This window comes from Talpa occidentalis, unplaced genomic scaffold (genome assembly GCF_014898055.3).
Source record: "Talpa occidentalis isolate TD23 unplaced genomic scaffold, MPIMG_talOcc4v2.1 talOcc4.15, whole genome shotgun sequence".
In the NCBI taxonomy this organism is placed as follows: Eukaryota; Metazoa; Chordata; class Mammalia; order Eulipotyphla; family Talpidae; genus Talpa; species Talpa occidentalis.
The window spans coordinates 66,934,727-66,960,746 of record NW_023601543.1 but is presented as its reverse complement, the minus strand read 5'-3'; the positions used below and the strand labels follow the sequence as shown (position 1 = coordinate 66,960,746).

General features: G+C 38.7%; 1 protein-coding gene across 1 annotated transcript in view; it reads left to right on the top strand.

The window, feature by feature from the left end:
• The window catches only part of CFAP47 (cilia and flagella associated protein 47), a 330,871-nt gene that overhangs the window by 21,736 nt on the left and 283,115 nt on the right, over window positions 1–26,020 (top strand). The window contains exons 8-15 of the mRNA XM_054695900.1: window positions 2,394–2,629; window positions 11,637–11,826; window positions 12,741–12,954; window positions 19,482–19,634; window positions 20,277–20,460; window positions 20,831–20,927; window positions 22,239–22,455; window positions 22,748–22,989. Of these exons, the coding sequence (XP_054551875.1) occupies window positions 2,394–2,629; window positions 11,637–11,826; window positions 12,741–12,954; window positions 19,482–19,634; window positions 20,277–20,460; window positions 20,831–20,927; window positions 22,239–22,455; window positions 22,748–22,989 (1,533 nt within the window). The remainder of the gene's footprint in view (window positions 1–2,393; window positions 2,630–11,636; window positions 11,827–12,740; window positions 12,955–19,481; window positions 19,635–20,276; window positions 20,461–20,830; window positions 20,928–22,238; window positions 22,456–22,747; window positions 22,990–26,020) is intronic.

Below are 26,020 nucleotides of genomic sequence, written 5' to 3'. Positions count from 1 at the left end.
TGTAAAGGCAATTTAATAAAAACATAAAATAATTGAATGGAATGAAAATGCAAATATATCCAAGAGACCTTAAAACATCTGTGGCGTGTTAGGAAAGTAGTCAACCTCAGCGAGTATTTAGATGACCTTGTTATTTTAAAATGACATTAGATAAACATGATGATCTAGTGTTTAAGGAATGGAAAAAAAAAAACATGATTTCATTTCTATGTAAGCTTAGGTTTTCTCTTAGAGATTAATGTGGGAACAAATGACCCATTCCATCTCTGCCTGATCCTCAGCTTTCTTAGAATCTACATACAGTAAGTATCAGTCAAAGAAAAAGACCTGGAGCTCTCATAAATAGGGTATAATATACTGTTCTAGGATGTTAAAAACTGTGTTGTCTTTGTTGACTGCATGTCAAGATGCATTGTACTTTTTACTTTCTCACATAATGTTGGATGGGCCGCAGTGAGCAAAAGAGGAATAAGATTTGGAGTTCAGTTTAGCAAGACAGATTTAAGAAAAAATAAATATGTAGACAAATGAAGGATCAATACAGAAAGATGAGCCATGGTGAGTCAAGAGTCTAGAAGAGTTGTATGTCAGTGCAAGTGAAATTATTGAATAGAGTTGAACTGTGTTCCTTGGTCAGGAATTGATTGCTTTGTTACTACTTATGTTATGGTTTCTCTGCTGAGCACAGACAGAACATGGGTTTGAGGCTTGCAAGTTAATCTACTTTTGATTAACTAGAGATGGAGATGCTGGGTGTGCCTTAAAGGTAATTGAGAGTCTAGGATTGGCTGGTAAGATCATCAGTGAAGAAATATGAACTGTTTGGATTCTAGTTACATCGTTCTCTGCAAAATGGTTCTTTCACCCACTTAGAGCCTATAATTCATAGTTCCTTTGTTCTTTCTAGTATGTCAAAAACTTCATGTTTATCTTCCTGCCCAGCTTATATTCTAGTGTTCATTGTTTTAACCACCTTGTCCCAGGTACTGTCAGATTTCTTGGCCAATCTCCCATTGAGATTGTGTGAAAAACTTATAATCTGATTAAATTCAACCTTGAGCCTACTTTTGGTGTATACCTGGAAAGCTAACTGTGCTGGAGACAAACACAAACCGTACTCTGAGGGTTCACTTTATATCTATAGTAACTAATCCCGAGTGGGTCCTTGAAGAAGTTTGACATTCCTGCTGCATTTGTCCATTTGTTAACATTCTCAGCATCTGTGATTAATATCACACACCTTTGCATCACTTCAAACCTCCAGTGCTTCTTCCTTCACCTTCACTCGAAGTTTGTAAATACATTAAGTGATCTAGTAGACATTTCTAATTGGATGTCTCATAGTTGTCTCAAGTATAATAGGTCCAAAACAGAACTCTGGTTTTCCCTAACCTGTCCCTCCTGCAGTCTTTCTCACTCAAGAAACGGGAAATCGGGCCTCCCCTGGTGGCGCAGTGGTTGAGCGCCGTGCTGTGAAGCTGCCCCGCAAGCCTCTGCAGAGCCGGTTCGATCCCCGGCCACCAGCAAGGGTCCCACATGGTGGGCAGACCTCTTCTTCCATGCCTGCTGCTCCCCTCAGCAGTGTATTTCGTCAGTCTGCCTGTTCTGTTCCCCGCTCTGGCTCTGGTGAATTCTCTCACCCTCCCACACTTCTGACTGTACCCAGTGCTTGTATAAATAAAAATTAAAATTAAAAAAAGAAATGGGAAATCCATCACTTCAGTTGCTCCAATCAAAAATCTTATCACTGTCATTTATCACATATTCAATTTCCTATTCTACATCCATTCAGCAAATTTTGTTTACTTTGAAAAATCTAAAATCATACCACTGTGTCTCACCATTCTTCTATTCTTCCCATCATATTTTGTTTCTTATGTTTTTATTTTTTTCAAAACATGCCAAGAAAAATCCTGCCTTAGAATTTTTGTATTTGCTGTCCTCTCTGTTTGAAATAATTTTTTTTTCTGGATGTTGACAGGATTTTCTTCCAGGGTTCCTTTATATTTTTGCTTAAATATGTATCAGACAGGCCTTTTGGATCTCCCTATAAAAGGAGCAGCCCCAGGTTATGATGATCTCTCTTGCTCTACTTTATGTTTCCCCATAGCAACGTTCCTTTCTGAAATGCTACCTATTTGATTATTTGTATTATTGTCAATATCACGGCACTTGAACATAAAGTCCATGATGACTTTTTTATTCGCTGCTGTATCCCCAAGGCCTCGAAGACTACCTGGCACAGAGAAGGCACTTGATAATTTTGTTGAATCAAAGATTGAATGAGCTATCCAAGTCATTAGGTCTTTCATATGACACTGTTTGGACTGAGCAAATATATTCTGGACTCCAAAAACATACTTTATGTTAAAAAGCTATTATTATTTTTACAGGTGATCGATATCGCAAAGTGGAGTTAGCGCTGACAGGAACAGGACTTCCTGTCTTATTACACTTTGATCCAGGACAGGTCCTTGATTTTGCACCTTGTTTCATGGGTGAATGTTCCGAAATTACGTGTATTATGCACAATCATTCCAAGTCACTTCCTGTGGTATATGACTTTAGAAAAACAGCACATTTTAAAATCGATCCTCAAAGGGGCAAGCTTGATGAAGGATGTATCCAGGTAAGATGATTATTCTATGCTTTCACATGCTTCAAATATTTATTTTCTTGATTTAATTTTTGGACAGTATAGTATTTCTCCCCTCAGGTGTGGTCACCATAGTTCTCACACCACAAAATACCCATAGTGGATCACCATATTCCCCTGTACCCTTACCCCCTATCTCCCCCATCCTCCCACCTACCTCTCTACCCTCCCCCTCACCCCTCCCTTCATAGAAGCCTCCTATCTATGGTCAGCTTTCAAGGTTGGTATTTGTCTGAGTAGTATTCCGTTGTGCCTGTATACCACATCTTGATCCAGTCATTTGTTTGGAGGGCATTTAGGTTGTTTCCATATCTTGGCTACTGTAATTATTTAATTAGTGCTGCAATAAACATAGTGGTGTGGGTTTCCTTTCAAATTATTGGTTTTGTGTTCTTTAGGTAGATTCCTAGGGGTGGAATAGCTGAGTCAGAGGGCAGATCCATTTCTAGTGTCTTGAGGAACTTCCACACAGCTTCCCATAGTGACTAGACCAGTTTACATCCTCACCAACATGCTTCAGATATTTTAAGGTTTACTAAAATGCCATGAAGGGATTAAAAACTACATTTATTCCACCAGTGTTTAGAAATTGTCTCTCTTCTGTGGACTAGTTATGAATACTTTTGTATTGACAGTCACACAGTGTCCATAATTATTTAAGTGTCTTTCTTCATGCCAGGAAAGCATTTGACACTGCAGGGAATAGAAATATGTGCAAAACACAGTTACTGCTTTTGAGAATTTTGTTGTTGCTCTTGCGGGTGTTAATTTATCTCATGCCCAAGAGATTGGCCACTAAACGCCAATATCCAGCACAGAGCATTTGCCCTCTGGGTACGGTGGGTGCAGGAACTGATCCTGGAGCCCTTGTCTAGGGCAGTGGAATCCAGGGACCAGAAGTGGGATGCCCCTAAGCCAGCAGTTGCCAAGAGCAGCAAAAAATGAAAGGAGATGGGAGGCAGGTACGCCCACACCAAGGGGGTTGCAACATGCTTTGGGTCCAAACACCAGACTGAAGGGTAGCCAATCTGGGTGTGCATACAAGCAGTGGAAGTGGAGGTCCAGTGCCATGGGCCCCAGTTCCAGCTAACCCAAGACAGAAACAGAGAGGGCTGGCAATTTCGTCTCTGTGGAGCTTAGGCCTTGCCTTCCTATGAGGTGAGGTGGTATGGGAGTGCAGCGGCAGGAAGAGCACGGTTCAGGATCTGTATGATTGGAGCAGATGGGTGAAGGAGGAGTCCTGGAGCCCTCGGTGGCTTTTTTCAGGGTTTTATTAAGTTTACCAGGTACACAGCAGGCAGGGGTGCCAGGAACTCTTCACTCTTCCTAGGCTCTCTGGTGTTCTCGACCTTCTCTAGTTCTTCTGCTCTTATAAGCCAGTCTCAGCCCAGGTGTACCCACCTATGCATGCCCATACCCTGTTCCATGTGTCTGCCATCAGGCATGCATTTAATCTAATGGTGGGAGGGCAGAAAAGCCTGACTGTCATTTACCCTACAGGGAGGAAGCAGACACAGTAGTCCGAGTACTTATTGAGGACTAAGTTTCTGAGTCTTTTGTATGGCTGTGTCCTCCTTCTTGACCCTGACCCCCAATCCACCTCAAACCAGGCTGATGTCGAAGTGTAAGGTCAGCTATGGCCATGGAGCAGGTTTTCTATGATCCCATGCAGACGGGGTAAAGGAGGAGAGAGTCCTGGAGACCTCGGCGGGTTTTCAGGCTTTTATTGGGATTTACTGGGTACATGGCAGGTAGGGGTGCTGGAGGGCCTGGGGGCTGGCAGGCCTCCCAGCCCCCAGCAAGTCTTCACTCTTTCTGGGCTCTCTGTCGTTCTCTCTGCTTCTCTGCTCTCGGCTTCTCTGCTTCTGCTGGTGTCCCCGTGACGCCACCCTTAAAAGCCCAGTCTTAGCCCAGGTGAATCCCATCTACCTATGCCCACGCCCTACTCCAGGTGCCCACCATCAGGCATGCATTCGGGACCGCAGGGTTCCGTCATCTATTCTGATGTCGGGAGGGCAGAAAAGCCTGATACTTTTTACCTTACCCTACAGGAAGGCACTCTGCAGCCACAGGTCACGGGCTTTGTGTGTCTGGGGCACAGGGAGGAGGGATGTGGGGGCGGGCAGGCTGTCATAAGCTGAAGCAGCACCAGCTAGGGAGGAGCTGAGCGTAGGTCCTGGCAGAGCCTCAGGTCTTGGCCCTGGCACAGGCCTGCAGTCCCAGATTGACTCCTGCAGGCCTCACAGGTGCTCCGGCCCCCAGATCTCCGGCTCTTGGCAGTTGGGGGGATTCCTGTGTGGGCGGCACCCAGGCCGAGGTCAGGTGGTCCAGGTGACTAGGTGGGTGGTTCGGTTCCTTGGGAGGTGAGTGGATTCAGCTGTGCTACTGGCGATGGGCCCCCAGCTCCATCACCAGCGCAGGCGCAGCACAGCCATTGGGCGCCTTGACCAAGGGCTTGCGGTTCCTAGCAGCCCTGTGCGGATTGACGCTGCTTTCTTCCCTCCAGCTGGCTGCCGGTAAGAAAATTTTTAGTGCACAAGGAAGGGAATGACATAGAAACAAACAGGCGTGGTTTAAGAAGAATGCAAAATAGGTTAAAGGAGATCTGTAGCTAGGTGATAGGGACGCTCAGAGAACTGTGTTTGCTTACAGGCAGGGTAGAAAGGTTTTCCTGCCATGGTGACATAAGAGCCAGACCTTAAATAGACTTCAAATTTGAAACTGGTGATAGGTAACTGGTCTAGGCCATGTACTGCTGACACAGGACAGAAAAAACAGACCCCCAAGGCGTATCTGTAGATGCCAGGCCAGCTTCTAGATGCGAGGGCCAGCTTTTCTTAGATGACTTTTCTGCTCAGCTAACTCCCATTCCATCTCTGAACCAGGCCTTGGCGGACAGTAGTTCACAGGCTAAATTTTGCCTCCTGCCTGAGTGGTGTTTTGTTTTCTGGTTCAGCAGTCATTGTAGAGGCAGCATGGACCCTTAGCAGCAAGAATGGCACAGCAGAGCTCCTTGCGCTTCCCCACATCTACTTTTTTTTTCTAATTGAAGTAACGTTGCATTAGAACGTATAAATTTCATGTGTTCATCTTTGAGAATCAGCATATTGCGTATTACATTAAGTTCACTGCTTAAAATCCAGATCTATACTTCACCATACACTTGTCCCCCTTTTAAGATTTACCCACCTGCTTCCTTCCCTTTCCTTCTGGTAACCACTAATTGGCCTTATAGTCCGAAAGTTTATCTCTGTTTTCTCTATTACCACATATGAGTGAATTCATGTGGTGTTTGTCTTTCTCTGCTTGGCTCCTTTAGCTAAACATAATTCCCTTCAGGTTCATTCATGTTGCTGCAAATGGCAGAATTTTTCACCTTTCTTTTCCCATTTTATGGGTAAATAGTATCTCATTGTGTATCTATACCACATCTTTATCCATTCCTCAATGGTTGGGCACTTAGGTTGTTCCCAGCTTTGGCCTATTGTAAATAATGGTGCATTTAACATGGAGATGCATGTATCTCTTCAAATGGGTGCTTTTGTACCTTTTGGGTAAATACCCAGAAGAGTGATAACTGGATCATATGAGATTTCTATTTTAAAGTTTTTGAGGATTATCCATATTGCTTTCCATAATGGCTATACCAATTAAAATTCCCACCACTAGTGTATAAAAGTTCCCTTCTTACCACATCCTCTCCAGCACTTGTTTCTTGTCTCTTGGTTAAGAGCCATTCTCAGAGGTGTGAGGCGATAGCTCATTGTTGTTTTGATTTGCATTTCCTTAATAAAAAGTGATGATGAGGGCCTCCCCAGTGGCGAAGCATGTTGAGCACAGTGCTATGAAGCTGTCTACAGCCTCTGCAGTGCGGGTTCAATACCAGGCTGGCCAGGGAGATACCCATATGGCACGGCAGACCTCTCCTGTCTCACCCGCTGCTCCCCTCAGCAGTGTACTTCGTTAGTCTGCCTGTTCTGTTGCCCACTCTGTCTTTGGTGAATCCTCTCACCCTCCTGCACATCTGGCCTGTTATTTGTATAAATAAATAAATCTTTAAAAAAAAGTGATGATGAACATCTTTTCATGTGCCTGTTAGCCATCTGTTAATCTTCTTGGGAGAGGTGTCTATTTAAAGTCTCTGGCCATTTTTTTATTTTTTTAAAAAAGATTATACAAGCACTGGGTACAGTCAGAAGTGCGGGAGGGTGAGAGAATTCACTAGAGCGGGGAGCAGAACAGGCAGACCAATGAAGTACACTGCTGAGGGGACCAGCGGGCGTGGCAGGAGAGGTCTGTGCACCATGTGGGACCCTCACCGGTGGTTGGGGATCGAACCAGCGCTACAGAGGCTGCGAGCAGCTGTGCCACCAGGGGAGGACCTCTTTGGCCCTTTTTAATAGGGTATTTTGTTGTTGAGTTTTCTGAGTTCTTTGTATATTTTGTATATTAAACCCCTATTGGATGTATGCTGTGCTCCAATTGAGTAGGATGTCTTTTAGTTTTGATGTGAGTTTCTTTTGCTGTGCAGAAGCTTTTTAGCTTGGTACAGTCCCGTTTATTTTTGCCTTTGTTTCCCTTGTAGAAGTAGTGTCCCCAAACACATCTCCAAGGCTGATGTCAAGGAGTGAGTGGGTAGCGTATGTTTTCTTCCATGCACTTCATGGTGTTAGGATTTACATCTAAGTCTTTAATCCATTTTTAATTATTTTTTTGTGTATAGAGTGAGACAGTGGTCTAGTTCCATTCTTTTGCATGTCGCTGTCCAGTTTTCCCCAGCACTGTTGGAATCTTTCCTTGCTGCATTGTAAACTCTTGGCGCCTTTGTTATAAATTAGTTATCCACATGAGTGTGGTTTTATTTGTGGACTCTCAGTTCTGTTCCATTGACTTGTGTATCTTTTTATTCCAGTAGAAAACTTCTAAAATTACTGTCCTTTTATAATATACTTTGAAGTTGGGGAGTGTGATACTGCCATTTCCTTTTTATTAAGAGTATTTTTGCTATTCACGCTATTGTTGTTCCAAATGAACTTCATGACTTTTTGTTCCATTTCTGTGTAGGATGCCATTGGGATTTTCATAGGGACTGCATTGGGTAATATAGACATTTTAACGATGCTAAATCTTCCAATCCATGTGCACAGAATATCTTCCCATCTCTTCCTGTATTCTCACATTTCTTTCAACAATGTCTTATGGTTTTGGTATACAGGTGTTTCATTCTTTGGATAAAATTATTCCAAGTTATTTAATTTTTTTAATGCAATTGTAGGTGGTATTGTTTTCCTGATTTCTCTTTCTGCTAGTTCATTATTTACATATAGAAATGCAATAGATTTTTGTATGTTAACTTTGCATCCTGCCACTTTACTGTATTCATTTGCTATTTTGTAAAGTAAACTGTTACTGGAACATAACTGCTCTTATTTTTCACCTCTTGTCTCTGACTGCTTTCATTTAATAAAGGAAAGGATGAATAGTTGTGGGAAAGTTGTAAGGCCCATAAAGCCTAAAGTATTTGCTGTCTGGCATATTACACAAAAAGTTTCCAAAACTTTCTTTAAATGGTAGCAAGCATGAAAGATTTCAGTTTTGCCTCAGTTTATGATGTTATATCCTTTCTCCACTGTGTAGTGATATGGTTCTTAAAGTTATTGTTGGAAGCTTTATTCCAATTGCAATCAAGAACTATTGTATGCATATTTAAGTGTCCAACTCATATTTATAACTTACTGATTTATTAGAATAACCCACACCAAATTTGCAAAGATTTAATCAGTATTTATAAAATAACAAGGGCTAACTAAATGATGCAGAAAATTTATTTTTAATGCCTGCCTAGGCTTCCTTTAGTCCAAATCTCGTAAATCTACCACCTCAAATAATTTTTTTCCTGTAACATACAAACATACAACTAAACATATCTATTAGTTCCTAGTATAATTTTTCACCTTCTATATTTCTGGATTTCTTTAGCACCAGTAAGTTTTAAATTAATAAAAAGTAAATGTAGGAAATGTGGGGGATCCTGGAGAACTGTGATTTCTACAGTAATGAGAAGTGTGGTAAGCTTATTCTTTTAAAAAAAATCTAGTTTTACTGAAGTATAGTTCATATAACATAACATTCACACATGTAACATATACAATTCAGTAGTATTCAGATATTCATAGATTTGTGAAACCATCAGCACTATATAACTCCACAGCATTCTCAATGCCCCCCATAGAAACCCTGTCATTAACAGCCACTCCCTTTTCTCCTCATTCCTTAGCCCCTAGCAACCACTATTTTCTGTCTATAAATTTCCCTGTTCTTGATAATATAAGTATAATCATATACAATGTTGCCTTTGTGTCTGATTTCTTTGATTTAGCTAGTATTTTCAGGATTCATTAGTCTTGCAGTATTTATCAGAACCTCATTTCTTCATAGGGCTGCCTCTTAGTTTATTCCTTCATCAGTTGATAGACATTTGAATTGATCCCACCTTTTGGCTATTATGAATAACACTGCTATAAACATTCATCTACAGGTTTTCTTATGTATATATTTTCATTACAGAAACAAAGCATGTAATTAAACAAAAGGAGACATTAGAACTTTCAATACATATCAAAGTACTCGGATGGGATGGCAATAAATATTCAGTTTATATTTGCCCCACAAGTCCCCAGCTTTATCCTCAACATTCTTTTATTTTCTCTCAGTTTTATTGAGGTATAATTGACAAATAGGAATCGAATGTATTTAAGGTACACAACAAGACATTTTGATATATGCATATATTGTGAAATGATCACCACAATCAAGTCAATGAACATATTCATCACCTTACATAGCTGTGATTTTTTTTAAATGGTGAGAACACTAAGTTTTACCCCTTTAGCATATTTCCAGTCTGTAATATAGTATTGTTAATTATAGTCTCTATGTTGTACATTAGATTCATTTCATAAAACATACTTTGTACCCTTTGGCCAACATCTTCCAATTTCCTTCTCCCTCCCACCTCTAAAACTGCCATTTTATTCTTTCTTATGAGTTTGACTATTTTAGATCCCACATATATAAGTGTGATCATACAGTATTCTGTGTCTGGTTTATTTTACTTAGCGTAACATACTCTAGATTCATACATATTGCAAATGGCAGCCTTTCTTTTTTAAGGCTGAATAATATTCCATGTTTTCTTTATACATTCATCCATGATAGACATTTGAATTGTTTCCAACTTTTTTTTATTGTGAAAAATGCTGCAGTGAGGGTGGGAGTGCATATATCTTTTTGGAAATACTGATTTTGTTTTCTTTTGCTATATACCCAGATGTAGGATTGCTGGATCATATAGTAGTTCCATTTTTAATTTCTGGTGGACCTCCATATGGTTTTCCTTAGTGGGTGCCCCAATTTATATTCCCAGCAACAGTGTGCAGGGATTCCCTTTTGCCCATATTTCTGACAACACTTGTTATTCCTTGTGATTTTGATAAAATAAAAAAAAAAGAGAGAGAGAGAGAGATTAGAACTTTAACTTTTCCCAGGAGGATATGCTATCCTCACACTTGTATGGTATCAGGAGACCCAGGAGCTTTCAAATAACTTCTGAATATTTTTATTTGTCATTGTGCTAGCTGTTGCTTGTCTTTGTTTTGCTTAGCCTCTCATTAGCCTTAAGTGGCAATACCACCTCAGGTTTCTCTGATGTTCTGTAGTTGTCACTGATTTTTTTTGAAGGGGGAGAATGAAGCAGCAAAACCCTGCAGAGAGAGTTGTTCATAGAGTGAGCTCTGAATCAAGTCAGTTAAAGGTATGCCCACATAGTACACACTCTAATTAGCTTAGAGAAAGGACAAATAGGGATAATTTTCTCTATGGGGAAAGGCTTTGTGGAAAACTACAAACCCATTGTCCTTTACTGGCTGCTAGGCTAATAGTTTACACAGTTACCACAGTCCAGCAAGTACAAATGCCATAAAGCCTTTTGTTTTTTCAGAGATTCAGCCATTTTTTTTAATGCTCCTTGAATTTCACCCAGCTTTTGGGTAATTTTCAAGTATCTGAAGGAGTTGATTTTTGACCGTGTTCTTTTCCTGTTTTAAAGGAGTAGAGGCAGCAGTCTTTCATCCCACCTGCATCTCTGTAGGTGCTTCCTTTCACCAACTCTCTCCCTCTGCAGGGCAGCAGCTTCCTGCCTGCTGGTGAACTGTACCTGCCAGGACTTCTCATAGACCTCCCTCAGTGGAGGCAGCTCTCCTCAAGGCCGCCTGCCTGCAACCATGCAGGACTCTCTCAGCAAACCTGTCCCTTTGGGACAGCTCTTCCTGCCCACTTGTGTCTATGCAAGTGTCTTTTAATTTTCTTTCCCTTTTCTAATAAACCTGTTTTTCAAATAGTAAAAAAAAAAAAAAAAGGAGTAGATGACTGGAGGTCCCTCAGCTGTCATACTGGAAGTGCTTCTACCATTGTTCTTAATTTTTTTCTTAAATTATTTTCCAGCAGTATGTATTTTAAAGGTTTGTGAATGCAGTATATATTTCTAAAAGGATGTTTTATCACTACGATGAAGTAACTTTCCTTAAAATTTTATAAACTATTTTTTGGGTTTACTTTTGATTTTTTCCTAACAGTATGGTATTGTTTTCTTAATCCATTTGGTTTGCCATAAGTGTGTTGTTTAGAAATAACACATCTGTTTCTAACAGTTCTGGTGAATGGAAGTCCTAGATTTGGTGATTTGGTGAGGGGCCTCTACCTGCTTGAAAACTTCTTCCTCACGTAGAGGAGGAGCTAGAGAGCTCTGTGGAGCCTCTTTTATAAGAATGCTAATCAGGAGTCTCTGTTCTCATGACCTAATTACCCTCCAACACCCCAGCTCATAATTCCATTATACTGAGTTTTAGATTTCAACATGAGTCTTGGGAGTTCACAAATATTCAATCTATACCAGTTAGCTACTTTTCTTCTTTTTTTCTAGAATGTGACATGTTCATTCATTCCACATCAAGTTGGGATCTTTAGTGTGAAGCAATGCATACAAATTATTGGCGCAGTGGCAAATGAAGATTTACTGTCTACATCGCTGAAACCTTTTCATCATGTATATTTAGAGTTCAACAGTGTCTGTAAACCTTCCAGCAAAGAAGTTGTGATGGACATTAATCCTGGTAAGTTATTGTGAATGCTTAATCTTTTTTTTTTGTTAATTTGGTTAACATAGGATTATCTTAATATATTAATTACTTAGCTACATATTTCAAATATGATCTAATCAGGTGGATTTTATCTTTTGTGTCTGTCAAAATCACCTAGAAGACCTATTAAAATAATTACGACTGACTTACCATCCCCGCATTGATTAAGTTAGTCTTTGCTGGAACCCAAAGATTTGCATTAATAACATGTTCCCAGTAGATTCTAATGTCCTTTTGAGGATTGTACTTTGAATAATTTGGTTTAATGAGATATAAAATTTATCAAACATTTGAAAGTGGGCAAAGGACCTCAACAGATACTTCTCAGAGAAGACATTCAGGTGGCATGTAGACATATGAAGAAACGTTCCACGTCACTTATTATAAGAGAAATGTAACTACACTGAGATACCACCTCACCATAGTGAGAATGGTCCATGAAATGAACTATTCCAAGACACATGGCTTTATATTTTATTCTTCCACATTTTTTTTGTTTAAATACAATATTAGCTGGTTTTAATCATTCCATGGAATTTCTTATTGCTGCTATTTCATCCAGTCCTCTGTAATCTTTCTCTCATTGAACCATATGAAATAGCTTGATATTCATCTCTCTTTAACCTACACAAACTTCAGTTTCATATGGGTCAATCCAGTTTTTCAAATTACTATTTTTATGCATGCATTTTGTTACTTATTTTGATAGATTGTTTTGTGTAGGTTCATTTATTAAAATGATTATTTTTATTTTCTGAATGTATAGGGACTTAGCTTTAAGTTAGAATCAGTAATGTAGAATGAATAGTGTATTAATTAATGAATATTTTTTAGAAAGCTGAAATTCATAAAATCATGTTTAAACTTAATACTCATTTCTATTAAAGGTATATCTCCTTTGGTTAGTAATCCTACGGGACAGTTTGTGATCAAAGATTTGGTGAAATACAAGGACAGTACACATGTTGCAATGCTTCAGTCAAAATTTACAAACATTCACAATCATCGCCAAGGTAAACAGTCAGTGAAGGATGCTCTGATAGCCTATCCTAATGACCGAACTGCAAGTATCAGGTCTGGAGACCAGCATAAACGTTTCAGGTAACATGCTTTGCTTAAACACCTGACATTTTGAAAAACATAATGATGAACATGACATGTGAGGTCTTACAGATCCTCTTGTAACTAATGTTTGCAGCAGCAGCAGCAGCAGTAGCAATAGTAGTAGTAGTAGTCCTAATTGTAATGAACTTTTATTTTCTCATTTTTCTACATTGGAAACGATGGTTGTTGAATTGCTAGTGCATTTGATTTATCTAACTTCTTATCACCTGTACTATGTGCTTGCTGAGGAGTGAATGGCTTACCAGATAATTTTTCAAATATGATGTGACTAATATAGAATGATAGAAACAATCGCTTTTCAAAATCTATGAATTCCTCAGAATGTTCATGTTCATTAAGTATGGTTGAGAGCATGAATTTTATCTAAGGTTAAAAAAATTTAAATTGTGAAAAATCAGTCATCCTTGTCATCGTCGTTATCATCATCATCTTTGTTCAATCCCCTCAAAGTCACATTTCTAGCAGCATTTCCCAAAGTGAACAAAAACTCCCCAAATATGATCATAAGTGATAGTAAACCTCAATTTACATGTATCCATAGTAAGAAGAAACCCAGGCATCCTGGTATCTTTATCTGGGCTGTTTGCCCAACAGTGGTTTCTACACCTATGAGACAGAAATGAGTTTCTTTTTTGACAGTTCATGTGCTATTAGTGGACTATCTAAACTTGATTATATCCTTGAACTTTCTCTGTCTCTTTTCTTTTGGTAAGTCATTAAGCCAACTTAATCTTATAGCCATTTTCTTGCTATAACTTTTGAGGTTTAGGTTGTAATTGTTTTTTATCCACAATTGGAAAATTCTGGGTTTTTATATAGTTTGTCTTATTATTTTACTTGAAAAATTCCATCCACATCAAGCTTTCTCTTTTTAATATTTGACAAGTACCATAGAACATAAAATTGTAAAAGTCACTCATACTCCATTTTTAGTAATTATGTAGTACCCATCCTTCCCTCTGACTCACTACACTCTACCCCACCTTTCAAAGATAGCCCTGAAAGCAATTATTTATTTTAAAATGTTTACAATCTGTTGGTGGGAATGTAAACTGGTCTAACCTTTATGGAAAATAGTAGGGAGGTTTATCAAAATATTATAAATAGACCACGTGACCCAGCAATTATACTGCTAGGTATGTACCTGAAGAATTGAAAACACTAATTTGAAGGGATATATGCTCATTGCAGCACTATCTACAATGGCTAACTTATTGAAAATAATGTAAGTGCCCAAGGATGTGTTATTAAGTGGGCTAAGTAATATGAGATATGTGTGTGTGTGTGTGTGTACACACACACACACACAGAGAATGGAATACTACTCAACTATAAACAAAGATGAAATCTTGCTATTTGTAACATTAAGAATGGAACTGGAGGGGTTTATGCTAAGTGAAATATCAAAGGATAAAGACAAATACTAGGTGGTTTTGCTCATGTGTGAAATACAGAGAAAGAAAACAGTCAGCCAACATCAAACCAAAAACAAATACCAGAAATCTGACTGTAAAACTGAGGCTACCATTGAGGGGTAGCAGTGGAAGATGGTAGAGAGGTAAGGAGGGTAGGGCCTCAATGGACTATGTTGGAGGACTATGGGTAGCTTGGTGGTGGGTGTGGTTTATTGACATACACCAGAAGTGGATCCTCTATTTCTGAATCATATGCAGTATTGTAAACCAATGTTAACTTAATTTTTAAAATATGTGTGTGTATATATATATACACTGAATTAAACTATGTAATTGGGGCTGCGTCCATTGCAAATATCTCATCTTTGCAAGAAAGTAGCATGCATGTCAGGATACACTTTATTTACACTAAAGTAGCAAACAACCCTCAAATCTCACTGGTTCTTAACACAACTGTTTTACACTTGCCATATTTCCTACATGGGTTGGAAAGCCTCTGCAGACTTTCAGGGTCATAGGCTGATAAATAATCCATCTCAACACATGCTTCCCAAAAACCTAGGCAAAAAGTCAACTGAGTATTATGGTAAATTACATATTGATTCTTGGGTTTTTAACTTTTTTTTAAAGATTTATTTATACATACAAGAACTGGGGTCTAGGCTAGAGGTAGGGGGAGGTGAGAGGATTCCCCAGAGACAGAGTGGGGAGCAGAACAGGTGGCTCTACTGAAATACACTGCTGAGGGGAGCAGCAGGTGGGACAGGAGAGGTCTGCTGCGCCATGTGGGTGGCTCCCTGGCTGGAGATTGAACTTGTGCTGCAGTGGCTGCTGATAGCTTCATAGTGCTGAGACTTAACCCCTTGTGCCACAAGGGAGGCCCATCTTGGGTTTTTTTTAATATGAATTTTAGATATATCAATATTTACCACATTAGAAGGTAAAAATGAGGTCTGTTTATTTAAAGAATTATTTATTTATGCATACAAGAATGGGTACAGGCCAGAGGTTTGGGGGGGCGGGTGAGAGGATTCACCAGAGACAGAGTGGGGAACAGAATAGGCAGACTGACTGAAATACACACTTGAGGGGAGCAGTGGGTGAGACAGGAGAGGTCTGCTACACCAGGGTTGCTCCCTGGCCGGGGATAGCTTCATAGTGCTGTGCTTAACCCCTTGCACCACCGGCGAGGCCTGAGGTCTGTTTTTTTGTTTTGTTTTGTTTTGTTTTGTTTTGTTTTGTTTTCCCTTCCACGGATCCTTTTGGCTCTTTCTCCCTCATCCCTCCTCTTAGGAATCTTAATTTCTTCTTAACTTTAGAAACATCAATTCAGTTATCAGTTTCCAATAGTATATAACTGCCCAGCCAGACAGACTTGGCCCAAAGCAGGGCATCTAAGACCAAAAGTTGCCACAAGTCCACGGTACGTTCCTTCTGGGGACCGCCAGGAAGGGCTAGTGAAGTCCCAGAAAGCTGGAGCAGAAGGAGAGACTCTGAATTCCCAATGTACCCTATAATCCTCCATGAGGTCAAGATAACAGATGCTGTTATCTCTGCCAAAACTCTAAAGTCTCAGGAGCGGTATCTCCGTGTATCTCTTACCCACGTTTCTCTTCTCCAGGTATCTCCCTTTTCTCTTTTGTTCCACTGCCAATGTATATTCACTTTGCTTCCTAACTCCCCCATTCAGGAAGTCTGGGTCATGGCTTCCTGGGAATTGTAATCCAAGGTCCTTGAAATCTTGTCAGCTTATAGATGAGAGTAGAGTATGTTCAGGACATCATTCACTGGCTCAGAGTTTGTTCCTCGCTATTCTCTGAATCTCTGCTTATACAAATAGATAGCTACATAGGCAGATATATAATGTGTTAATTTATTTTTTACCAAAATTGATATATATTATGGGGGGGAAATGAATAGAAAATAGATGGCAAACCATGGTGTTACCTCTGGCAGCATAATATGTTAATATAACATTAACAATTTGTTTCTGTTTGAATAAATAGTAAATAATTTAAAAATGCCAGAATTTTTTTGAAGGTTAATGTAGGGTAAGTGAAAAAGTATCAGGCTTTTCTGCCCTCTTGCCATTAGGATTGATGATGGATCCCTGTCATAGGGATCATCATCCTTGTGATGATGTATCCCTCCATACATGCCTGATGGTGGACACCTGGAGTAGGGTGTGGGCATGCGTAAGTGGGTACACCTGAGCTAAGGCTGGGCTTATAAGGGTGACCTCATGGGTACGCCAGCAGAGCAGAGAAGCAAATAGAACCATGAGAGCAGCAGAGAACAAGGCCACCAGAGAACACTGGAGAGTCCAGGTAGAGTGAAGACTTGCTGGGGGCAGGGAGGCCTGCCAGCCTCCCGGCCCCCTAGTACCCCTGCCTGCCATGTATCTGGTAAATCCCAATAAAAGCCTGAAAAGCTTTTGATCTATTGATCACTGAGGGCTCAGGGACCCCTCCTTTACCCTGTCTGCTCGGATCATAGAGACCCTGCTCCGTGTCCTCCTGCCCATTACAGTTAAACATTTCCCATTGTCATAATTGTTTTCCTCAAGTTGCTCTTTTCTGTATGAATAGAAATACAAAATTAGTTCAGTTATTTTTGTGCTAGCAATTAGTAACTTTGAGTAATGAGATTTTACTGAATATTAAATTTTTGGTAATTATAATTACTATTTTATTTTTTAGTGCATTTTACCTTTTACAATTTTTTAGTAGAAAATAGGGTAGGAATTTTTGGGGCTTCCTTGCCCCCTCCCTGGCCTGGCTCCACCAGCCTGGGAGTCCCACTTTATTTCTGTCCATTGTCTCCTCAATAAACTTTTTATCTAAACAAACAAACAAAACAACAAAAAAAAAGAAAGTAGGAATTTTTGTCTAGTTTTTGTTTGCTGCATTATGTCCTCTGCTTAAAACATTATCGGGTTGGGCCTCCTGGGTGGTGCAGCAGTTGAGTGCTGGGTTGCGAAGCTGCCCGCAGCCTCTGCAGCGCCGGTTCGATCCCCGGCTGCCGGGCGAGGGTCCCACATGGCGCGCAGACATCTCCTGCTGCCCGCTGCTCCCCTTAGCAGTGTACATCAGTCCCTCTGCCTGTTCTGCTCCCCGCTCTGGCTCTGGTGAATTCTCTCACCCTCCCACGCTTCTGACTGTACCCAGTGCTTGTATAAATAAATAAATAAATCTTAAAAAAAAAAAAAAAAAAAAAAAACAGTGTCAGGCATGTAGTAGGCACTTGGTAAATATTTTTGGATAAACAAGGAAAAATGTTTTACTTACATAGTAATGTGTAGGTCCTGTGCTTTGCGCACTTAAAATCACGTAGTCAAAGCTGCAGAGGTATTTCTTGGAGTATAGTCTTCAAGAAGGTAGTAAACAGATAAAGATATAGCCAGCTTTTTGTCACTTCAGGCATTTGGTCCACTGTTCTGAGTTGCTGCTTTTCTCTTTGTTACAGACTAGGGGATTTCAGATTTAGCACTTAACTTCTTTTTTTTTTTTTTTTTTTATAGAGGCGTGCTTTATTTATTTGTTTGTTTGTTTGTTTTGTTTATACATGCACTGGGTACAGTCAGAAGCGCGGGAGGGTGAGAGAATTCACCAGAGCCAGAGCGGGAAGCAGAGCAGGCAGAAGGACCGAAGGACACTGCTGAGGGGAGCAGCGGGCGGCAGGAGAGGTCTGCGCGCCATGTGGGACCCTCCTTCGGTGGCCGGGGAGCAGCCGGGGATCGAACCGGCGCTGCGGAGGCCGCGCGCAGCTTCGCAACCCAGCGCTCAACCGCTGCGCCACCGGGGAGGCCCAGCACTTAACTTCTTGCTTCCAATGGTGGTTAAGGTTCCTGGAGCCTGAAGGGAAATTCAAGTATTAACAACTGTCCTTGAATGACAAAGTATTTGTTTCTTATTGCCTCTCTCTCTTAAAGACTTCAACTGACATGAAGCAATCTTACTATATCCATTGAGGAATTGATGAAAACAGGGAGAAATATTATATTAAATTTGCTTTACCTGTATGACTAACAGCTTCATGAGTTAATTATTGGGATGAGAAACTTAATAAAATTGCTGAGAATTGTGATAGATCAAGACTAGAAGGTGTGAATAATTATGCTTTTTTATGGAAAATATATGCTGAATGAAAATGAAGCGCATAAACCCAGTGAATATGAAATGTAGTTTTCAGTTTTATTATGAATTTTTTTGTATAAATACATGGCTGATATTTTATAAACTCTGAGATAATAAGAAAGTAGGATGTTTAACCCAAGGGTTTATTATTTGATATATTTTTTTTCAAATTTCAATCTCAAAATCAATAAGCTTTAAAAGAACACTAATTGTTACAGTGCATCCCCAAGGGCAAACAGTATGACCTGGGTGTGAGTCCTCACCCACATGCTTAATGACTTAGGACAAGACTCAAGAGCATGCACACAAAGAAAATTTAACAGAAGTTTTGTTTTCAAGGGAAATGAGAAGATGGAGAACAGATTAATTGGTCAATATGTCCTTCCAGTAACGCTGTCTGATCTAGGATCCTGGTGGGTACATGCTAAAAGCAGGCAAAGCCAAGAGTATGCAAACCCACAGGTTTTTGGGTTTATCCCAAGCATGGATGCTTAACTCCACCCTAGTTTCCAGCAACTCCCCAATTCAGGAAGTCAAACATCATGGTAGGTTCATGGCATGATGGGAGTTTTAGTCCTCAGAGCCTGATTTTTCTTTGGCATGGAGGTAGGATTGGAGTCCATAATGTTCCTCCAACATAATCAGATTCAGATCTAGTCCCACCTGTAATCTAGAACTGTCCAAATTGCCTGCTTGACTAAGAATGGGTTTAGAATAAATGCCTTTATTTCCTGGTGACTTTAAGGATTTTCTCTGATTAGATTAAGAAGAAAATTAGATACCACTCTACTGCTAAGTGTAATAATATCTTGATATATAATAGAATATAAGGGAAAGGGCTAGAATCTGTCCTTTTCACCATTTTGCCTCAACCCTTTGGCATAGACAGCATTTAATACTGATCGAATAAATGCATATTTATATAAATTCATATGACTTGTTCATATTGTAGGACAATTTTCACAAAGACTCCAAGATATAACTATGTGGATCCTGACTATGCCTATACTGAATCTGAAAAAATGAAAAAGAAAGAACATGAGAACTATTATATGAGCTACATTAAACATTTAAGAGAAGTGCGCCTGCAGAAAGAAACAGATAGGTAAAGTTCACTTCCTCAATCAATAGGAAACAGATTATACTGCCTGTAGAGCCAGGAATTTTTTTCTTTACTCCTTAGTTTCTTGTTAGTGACTTGAATGGCTTTTTCATGTATGAAAATAGCAACAGTGAACTACTTGATAATTTTCCCCCTTTCTTTTGATTGGTGGTTTTCCTCAGAAGCAAACCATGACAGGGATTGCAGCACATGAAGTATTTGGAGAGAGTTCTTTTAGGAGAAACCTGTACATGATGAGGGAAGCAAGAAAGGGCAGGGGTGGTAACTTGGAAATAATGTGTTTCAAGTATGGTTTACACTCAGCCTGACCACCTAGATTATGCTGTTCTTACATTATACCACGTAGTTGTTCTTGCCTTGAGTCAAGGGCTTGTATTTTGTGCATAATTTCAGACATTGACTGTGAGCTGTCGCTGAGTGTGGTAGGGTGGACATATTTTCCTTGGGGAGATATTTTAGAATGGGATCTCCTCAGAAGGAGCAATTTTATGCAGCTTAGTACATCAGTCTCCTTTGGTGGTTCTGAGTGATCAGCAACAGCTTGCACAATGGAGAATATTTGGATTTACAGATATTTTTTCTAAAGAACTTGGCCTCAGATATTCATTATTATGTTTTCAATAGGTTATACAGGAGTTCATACACTGATTCAGAGATAGGATTACAGCAAGCATCAGGCATAAAGTCACCTGTACTCTCACTATCGGAAGTAGAAGAGGAAGTCTTTTCAGAGTGTCGGATCAAACCTCACCAATTGCTGAGTATCAGAAATATATCTTCCAAAGAGACAAAGTGTCTGAAAAGAAAGGCATGTGCAGTATTTTACAATTATGCCATGAGATTTCTTTTTTTTTTAATATTTATTTATGCATACAAGAACTGGGGTACAGGCCAGAGGTTTGGGGGGGTGAGAGGATTCACCAGAGACAGAGTGGGAGCAGAACAGAAGGATCTACTGAAACACACTGCTGAGGGGAGCAGCAGGCGAGACAGGAGAGGTCTGCTGTGCCATGTGGGTAGCTCCCTGGCCAGGGATCCAACTTGTGCTGCAGAGGCTGCAGATTGCTTCATAGTACAGTGGTTAACCCCCTGTGCCACCAGGGAGGCTGCCATGAGATTTCTTAAAATATCTTTTGCTAATATTTAACAGTTAATTTTGGAATATATGATTTTTACAGGTTCTCAAAGGACTTAAATCATACCCTTCTACCCCCCATGAAAAACACGATTGCAGCTTACTTTTGACACCAAAGCAAATTCATCAAGTCGTAGTTGGTAAGAATCTATAAGAACCTGGTCAAGTCTGTATTTTCAACAAATTTACTGAAATTGTTAAATATCAAAAAATCTAACTGATTTCATTTTAAACATCTAGTTGGCGTTATTCAATGCTTCATGACTTGGGCAGCATCCCATGTAGCAATACAAAAGGGCTCTGTAAGAAGTTTTATAAAATGGAAGGTTTTTATAGTCAGAAGGAGGATTGGGCAAAGTCATTAGCAAAAGAGAAGAAGGATTACTTCAGACAAAGCCACCTTGCACTAGGAAAAGGCAAAGGGCTATCTTTACCATGCAGAGCACCTTACTAATGCAGAACAGGAAACACCAGACTGGTTAATTTAAATTTCCACTTTTGGGAGAGACTGAAACTGCAGTTAGGTTTGGATTTGTTGGGCTATAAAGAAAAGCATCCTGCACCACTCTGACTTCTAGGCTGCAGATAAACAAGCATCAGAAAGATTGATAATAGACAGAATTGTATATAGCTTTAATAATAACACATATGCTTCCTGTTTACAAGCTAGAGACCCAGCATGACTGAGTAATTTACCCACATGGCTTTGGACACCATCTTAAATAGTTTAGCTAGAACAGGGAGGTTGGGGGAAGAGAGGGGATGTTCTCTCCTATGGAGAAACAAAGGAAGCAAATTTAAATTTTACCTTCTCCAAAAAAGAGATAAGATTAAGTCATCCTGAGAGAGGTCTTTACAGAGAGAATTTTATAGATAAATATCTAAAGCAACTTCCATCCAGCCTTCAGAGCCCCTCCCATGAAATAAAGCTCTTGCCAAAGACATTTGAGAGTGGCAGAATTTTGTTCTCCTACAGTAATAAGATCTTGGTGTGGCTTCGTATGACTCCATTTTGGGCCTGTTATTTCTCTCTCTTTTTAAAAAAGTATAATTTTATATTCCACAAAATGTACCAGTTTATAATATGCAAGTCAGGGAATATTGGTAAACTTAAAGAATTATGCCACCATCATCACAGTTCAATTTTAGAATGCTGCCATTGTCATGTCCTACACCTAGTGCTAGTAATTTTGTTACATAATTTTTCCATGTAATTAGTATATATTTGCAATATATAAAATAATTAGAATACATTGAATTTTAACCAGTAGACTCAAACATCATATAATGGTCATTTAGATAAAAAGCTTGGTTAATAATTTGTGATATTATAATAAATGTTTTTCTAAATGCTATTTTTATAAATTAATTGATCATGGCGAGTATAAAAACTTAAAAAAATAAACACATTTACCTACTTTAAACTTAATAATTTGCTCTTCATTTTTCAGGGCCCACTGTTCTTAACTATGGTGATATTTGTGCCAACTCCACAAATACTCGTCTACTGCATGTTATTAATATGCTATCAATGCATATTATCATCCAGTTAGATGTTAACTTGGATGAACTTCGGAAGACCAATCAATTTTCATATGTGATTCCACCTACATCCAGCACTCATATTTCAGTGTTGTTTGAATCTCCCACTGTTGGAAAATTTTGGAAGTAGGTTTTTTTTTTGTATTTCTCTTTGCCAGAATAAAAGTGTCCTTTTCTATAATATGTATTTATTTACCCTAATAATAATATAGTATATTTCGACCCTCCAAGTGGAAACTGTATGTGCATCATTTGTAGATTCATCTTTCAGTGGTAATTATCTTTAATAATTATTTCAATGTATTGCTTATAAATGATTAATTATGACTATTAATATGTGATTTTTTAACCTATAACTAAATCTGTAATTGCAAATAACTACTATCCGTGAACTTTGGATGCTTTTGCTGTGTTACAGGTCTTTCACCTTTACAGTAAACAATATACCTGGTGGACACATCCTCGTGATGGCAGTTATCCACCCAGTAAGACTTGAACTATCTTCCAGTGAGCTAGTATTGAGACCACATGGCTTCTTGGTGAAAAAATGTTTTCGGGCTACAGTTAGGTTGTATAATCGTCAGAATTATTTTGTGCAATTTGAATGGCAACCTGTACACACAGCAAAAGGGATGGCATTTTCCATTACTCCAGTTAAAGGTAATAGTTTATTCTGTTTGATTTATTCATTTAATTATGTATTCAGGCACTAGTAATATATTGACTGTGTACTGGATAATGGTGCTAAGACGTAGAAGTAAGTCAAATGTGGTCATTGGACATTTATTTCTACATACATACATACATATGTAAATTTGGTATAAAATTATGTATCCTGTCTTTGGGTCCTCCAGAGAAAGAGAGCCTGTAGGAAATATATAGAGAGATAGTAATAGAGTGACATTTTAAGGAATTGGCCGTTGTGTGGGATGGCAATTTTGAAATTGAAATATGTAGAACAGGTCAGCCGAGTGGCAGGCAGGAGATCTGGGAGAGAATTAATGATGCAGTCTTTTTTTTTTAAGGCTATCAGCTTTTTGGATGAGGTCTTCCCACAAGGTGGAAGGTGATCTGCTTTACTAAAAGTCTGATTCAAATGTTAATCATATCTAAAAAACACCTTCAAGCAATATCTAGTCTGATATTTGACTGAACAATTGAGCACCATAGCCTCGCCAATAGACAAAATTAACTATCAGAGATAGAGAGGAACATAGTTATTTTTTTCGTTGAGTTTTAGTTTGATTATAATGATATGATTCAGAATGACATTTTGTTAGATTGTGAATTATTTTAGAAGGATCCACAAATTCTTTATAGTCTATATTTAATACAAATAGTAAAATCCAATTAAATTCAGAACTTAAAACTTATTAAATTTTTTCAATTAATAGAATAATTTCAGGTTTACCATTTCTGATGGTTCCTTGTGTTCTGTTCGTTTAGTAATCTCTTAGACTTGCTTCTGCCATTCCCTGGAATTTATAATTTCTCATAATATTCCTTTATAAAACTGAGCTTTTATAACAGTAACTAAACTCTCATTTACCTAGTGGCCTGTCAAAGTTAGCAAACATCATTGTGATTTGCTGAGAAGAGCTCTTGAAGACACAAAATATAAATAAGTAAAATTGTCAGTTATAGATTGGGTAAGCTGTAACATATCTTCTTATATATACCCATGCCTTGCTAGCTAGATGGAAAGATATGGATCTTTCTATCTGCTTCATAACCAGCTGAAGTTCACATCTGTGTGAATGGAAAATGAAACAAACTTTGGAGTTAAAGTTGATTTCAGAACTAGACCTAGCTTCTCACTAGCTTTATGATCTTGAGAAAAGTACTCTATGCGCGCTGGTTTCCTTATTTGTAAAATAGAGTAGCTCATAAAGACTAAATGTATGAAAAACACCTTTTATAATGACTAGAAAGAGCAGGTGACAATAAATGGCTCTTTGATTGTGAAAATTTGATAATTCTGAATGTTTGGACTTTTTTTTTCCTTTAATCATCCTAAGCATAACAGCCTGCCACAATGATGTGTGCTGCCACTCATCCCTGTTATCAGTCCATGAGTCCCTATTTTCTTCTCTCTCTCTCTCTTTCTCTCCCTCCTTCGCATCTGTCCTCCCTCTTTTCCTTCCTCCCTTCCTTCTCATCTCTAATTTAGGAATATTCATCATTTGGAATCTAGTCAGACTATATTTCATTTCACAGAGGAGTCCTGGTTTGTAGAAATCTTACCTTAGGTGCATTTTGTTGTGTCAGTCATTTCCAAATCATGCTTTTTACATAACTCTACCAGTGTTTGTTCCAGGAAGTATTATGAACAAGCTTTAGTATTAATGTAAATGCACTTTAATGTGGGTAGATAGGTAGGGATGTTAACAAATTTAACAAGTACAAGAGTAGGCCTTTCCTTTCACTGGAGATCGTTGAGGTAGACATATTTCATCTTTTCAATTAGCCTGGATCGATTCAGCACAATTCCAGTTTATAATCTGAGATGGAAGGTATATGCTTCTCTCAGTATTTAGCAAATTCATTTGACCATGTTGTTTTGTTTTGTTGTGTGTTTTTTTTTTTTGGTTGCTGTTAATAGTATTAGTTCCTGCCCCAACCTAGAGAAAGTAAAAGGTGATTGATTAATCAGATAATAAAGAAAATATTCCTTCACACTTCAGATATTATAGATAAACCTCCAGTTATTTTGCACAGATAATCAAACAGTGGCAGTTATATTATCTGGATTTCATCTGTGGGTTCTTATCAGATTCGTGATATGGCACTAACTGTGCCTGAAAAGCACAGTGTATGGGCACTCTTTGTATTTCTCCTACCTAACCATGGTTAAATGGACTGGGCTTCCCCCTTGTGGTTGCCATGGAAATGCAGTAATGATGGTTATTTATTGAAAGTGAATTACAATATTATGACCTGGAACACTAGTTATCCTTCTCATCATATGTAGAATTCTTATTTTTACAGGGAACATTTTAGTATTTATTTTCTTTGGGTTACTCTTACATTTTTTCAGTCAAAGCACAAAACAAAGTCATTAAATTCCAGACACAGTGTTTCTATGAGTAATGGACTTCTTGATCGCATAAGATAAATAAACCATCAGCCTTTAAGTACTTTTGATTTTTTTAGAGCACAGATACCATACTCAAATTCATTTCACATAGCATTGAAGAAAGTATGCATAATTTATATGCATATATTTTTCTTATGTCATTTTCCTTTTGATGCTCAGAATATTCATATAATAATTATTCAGTTTGGTTTTGCCTCTGTGTACATAGAAAACGACTTTTTATCAAGTTATTTTTCTTATATCCCTTTTGCTATATTGATTTTACATCCTGGATAATAAATTTAATCATGTCTCTGTTTTTGTAAAGCAAAATGCCTAGTTCTAAATTAAATTTTATGTTGTTTCTCCCTGAGGCGTGATATATTTTGGATTCGTGCTTGGATAGTGGATATTGGGAGAGGGAGAATGTAAGAGTGGATTGATGTTTTCTATGATAGAATCGGCTTCTAATTTGACGTTTTCATTAGGTATTGTTCAAGTTTCTGCTGTTTTGTTTTCATCCTTCTTGTCTTTACCCTCACTCTGAAACCTTGAGGCCAGTCAATCTTCAAACTTGTCTTTAATCACTTTACTCTCACTGTATTTCTCAGTGAC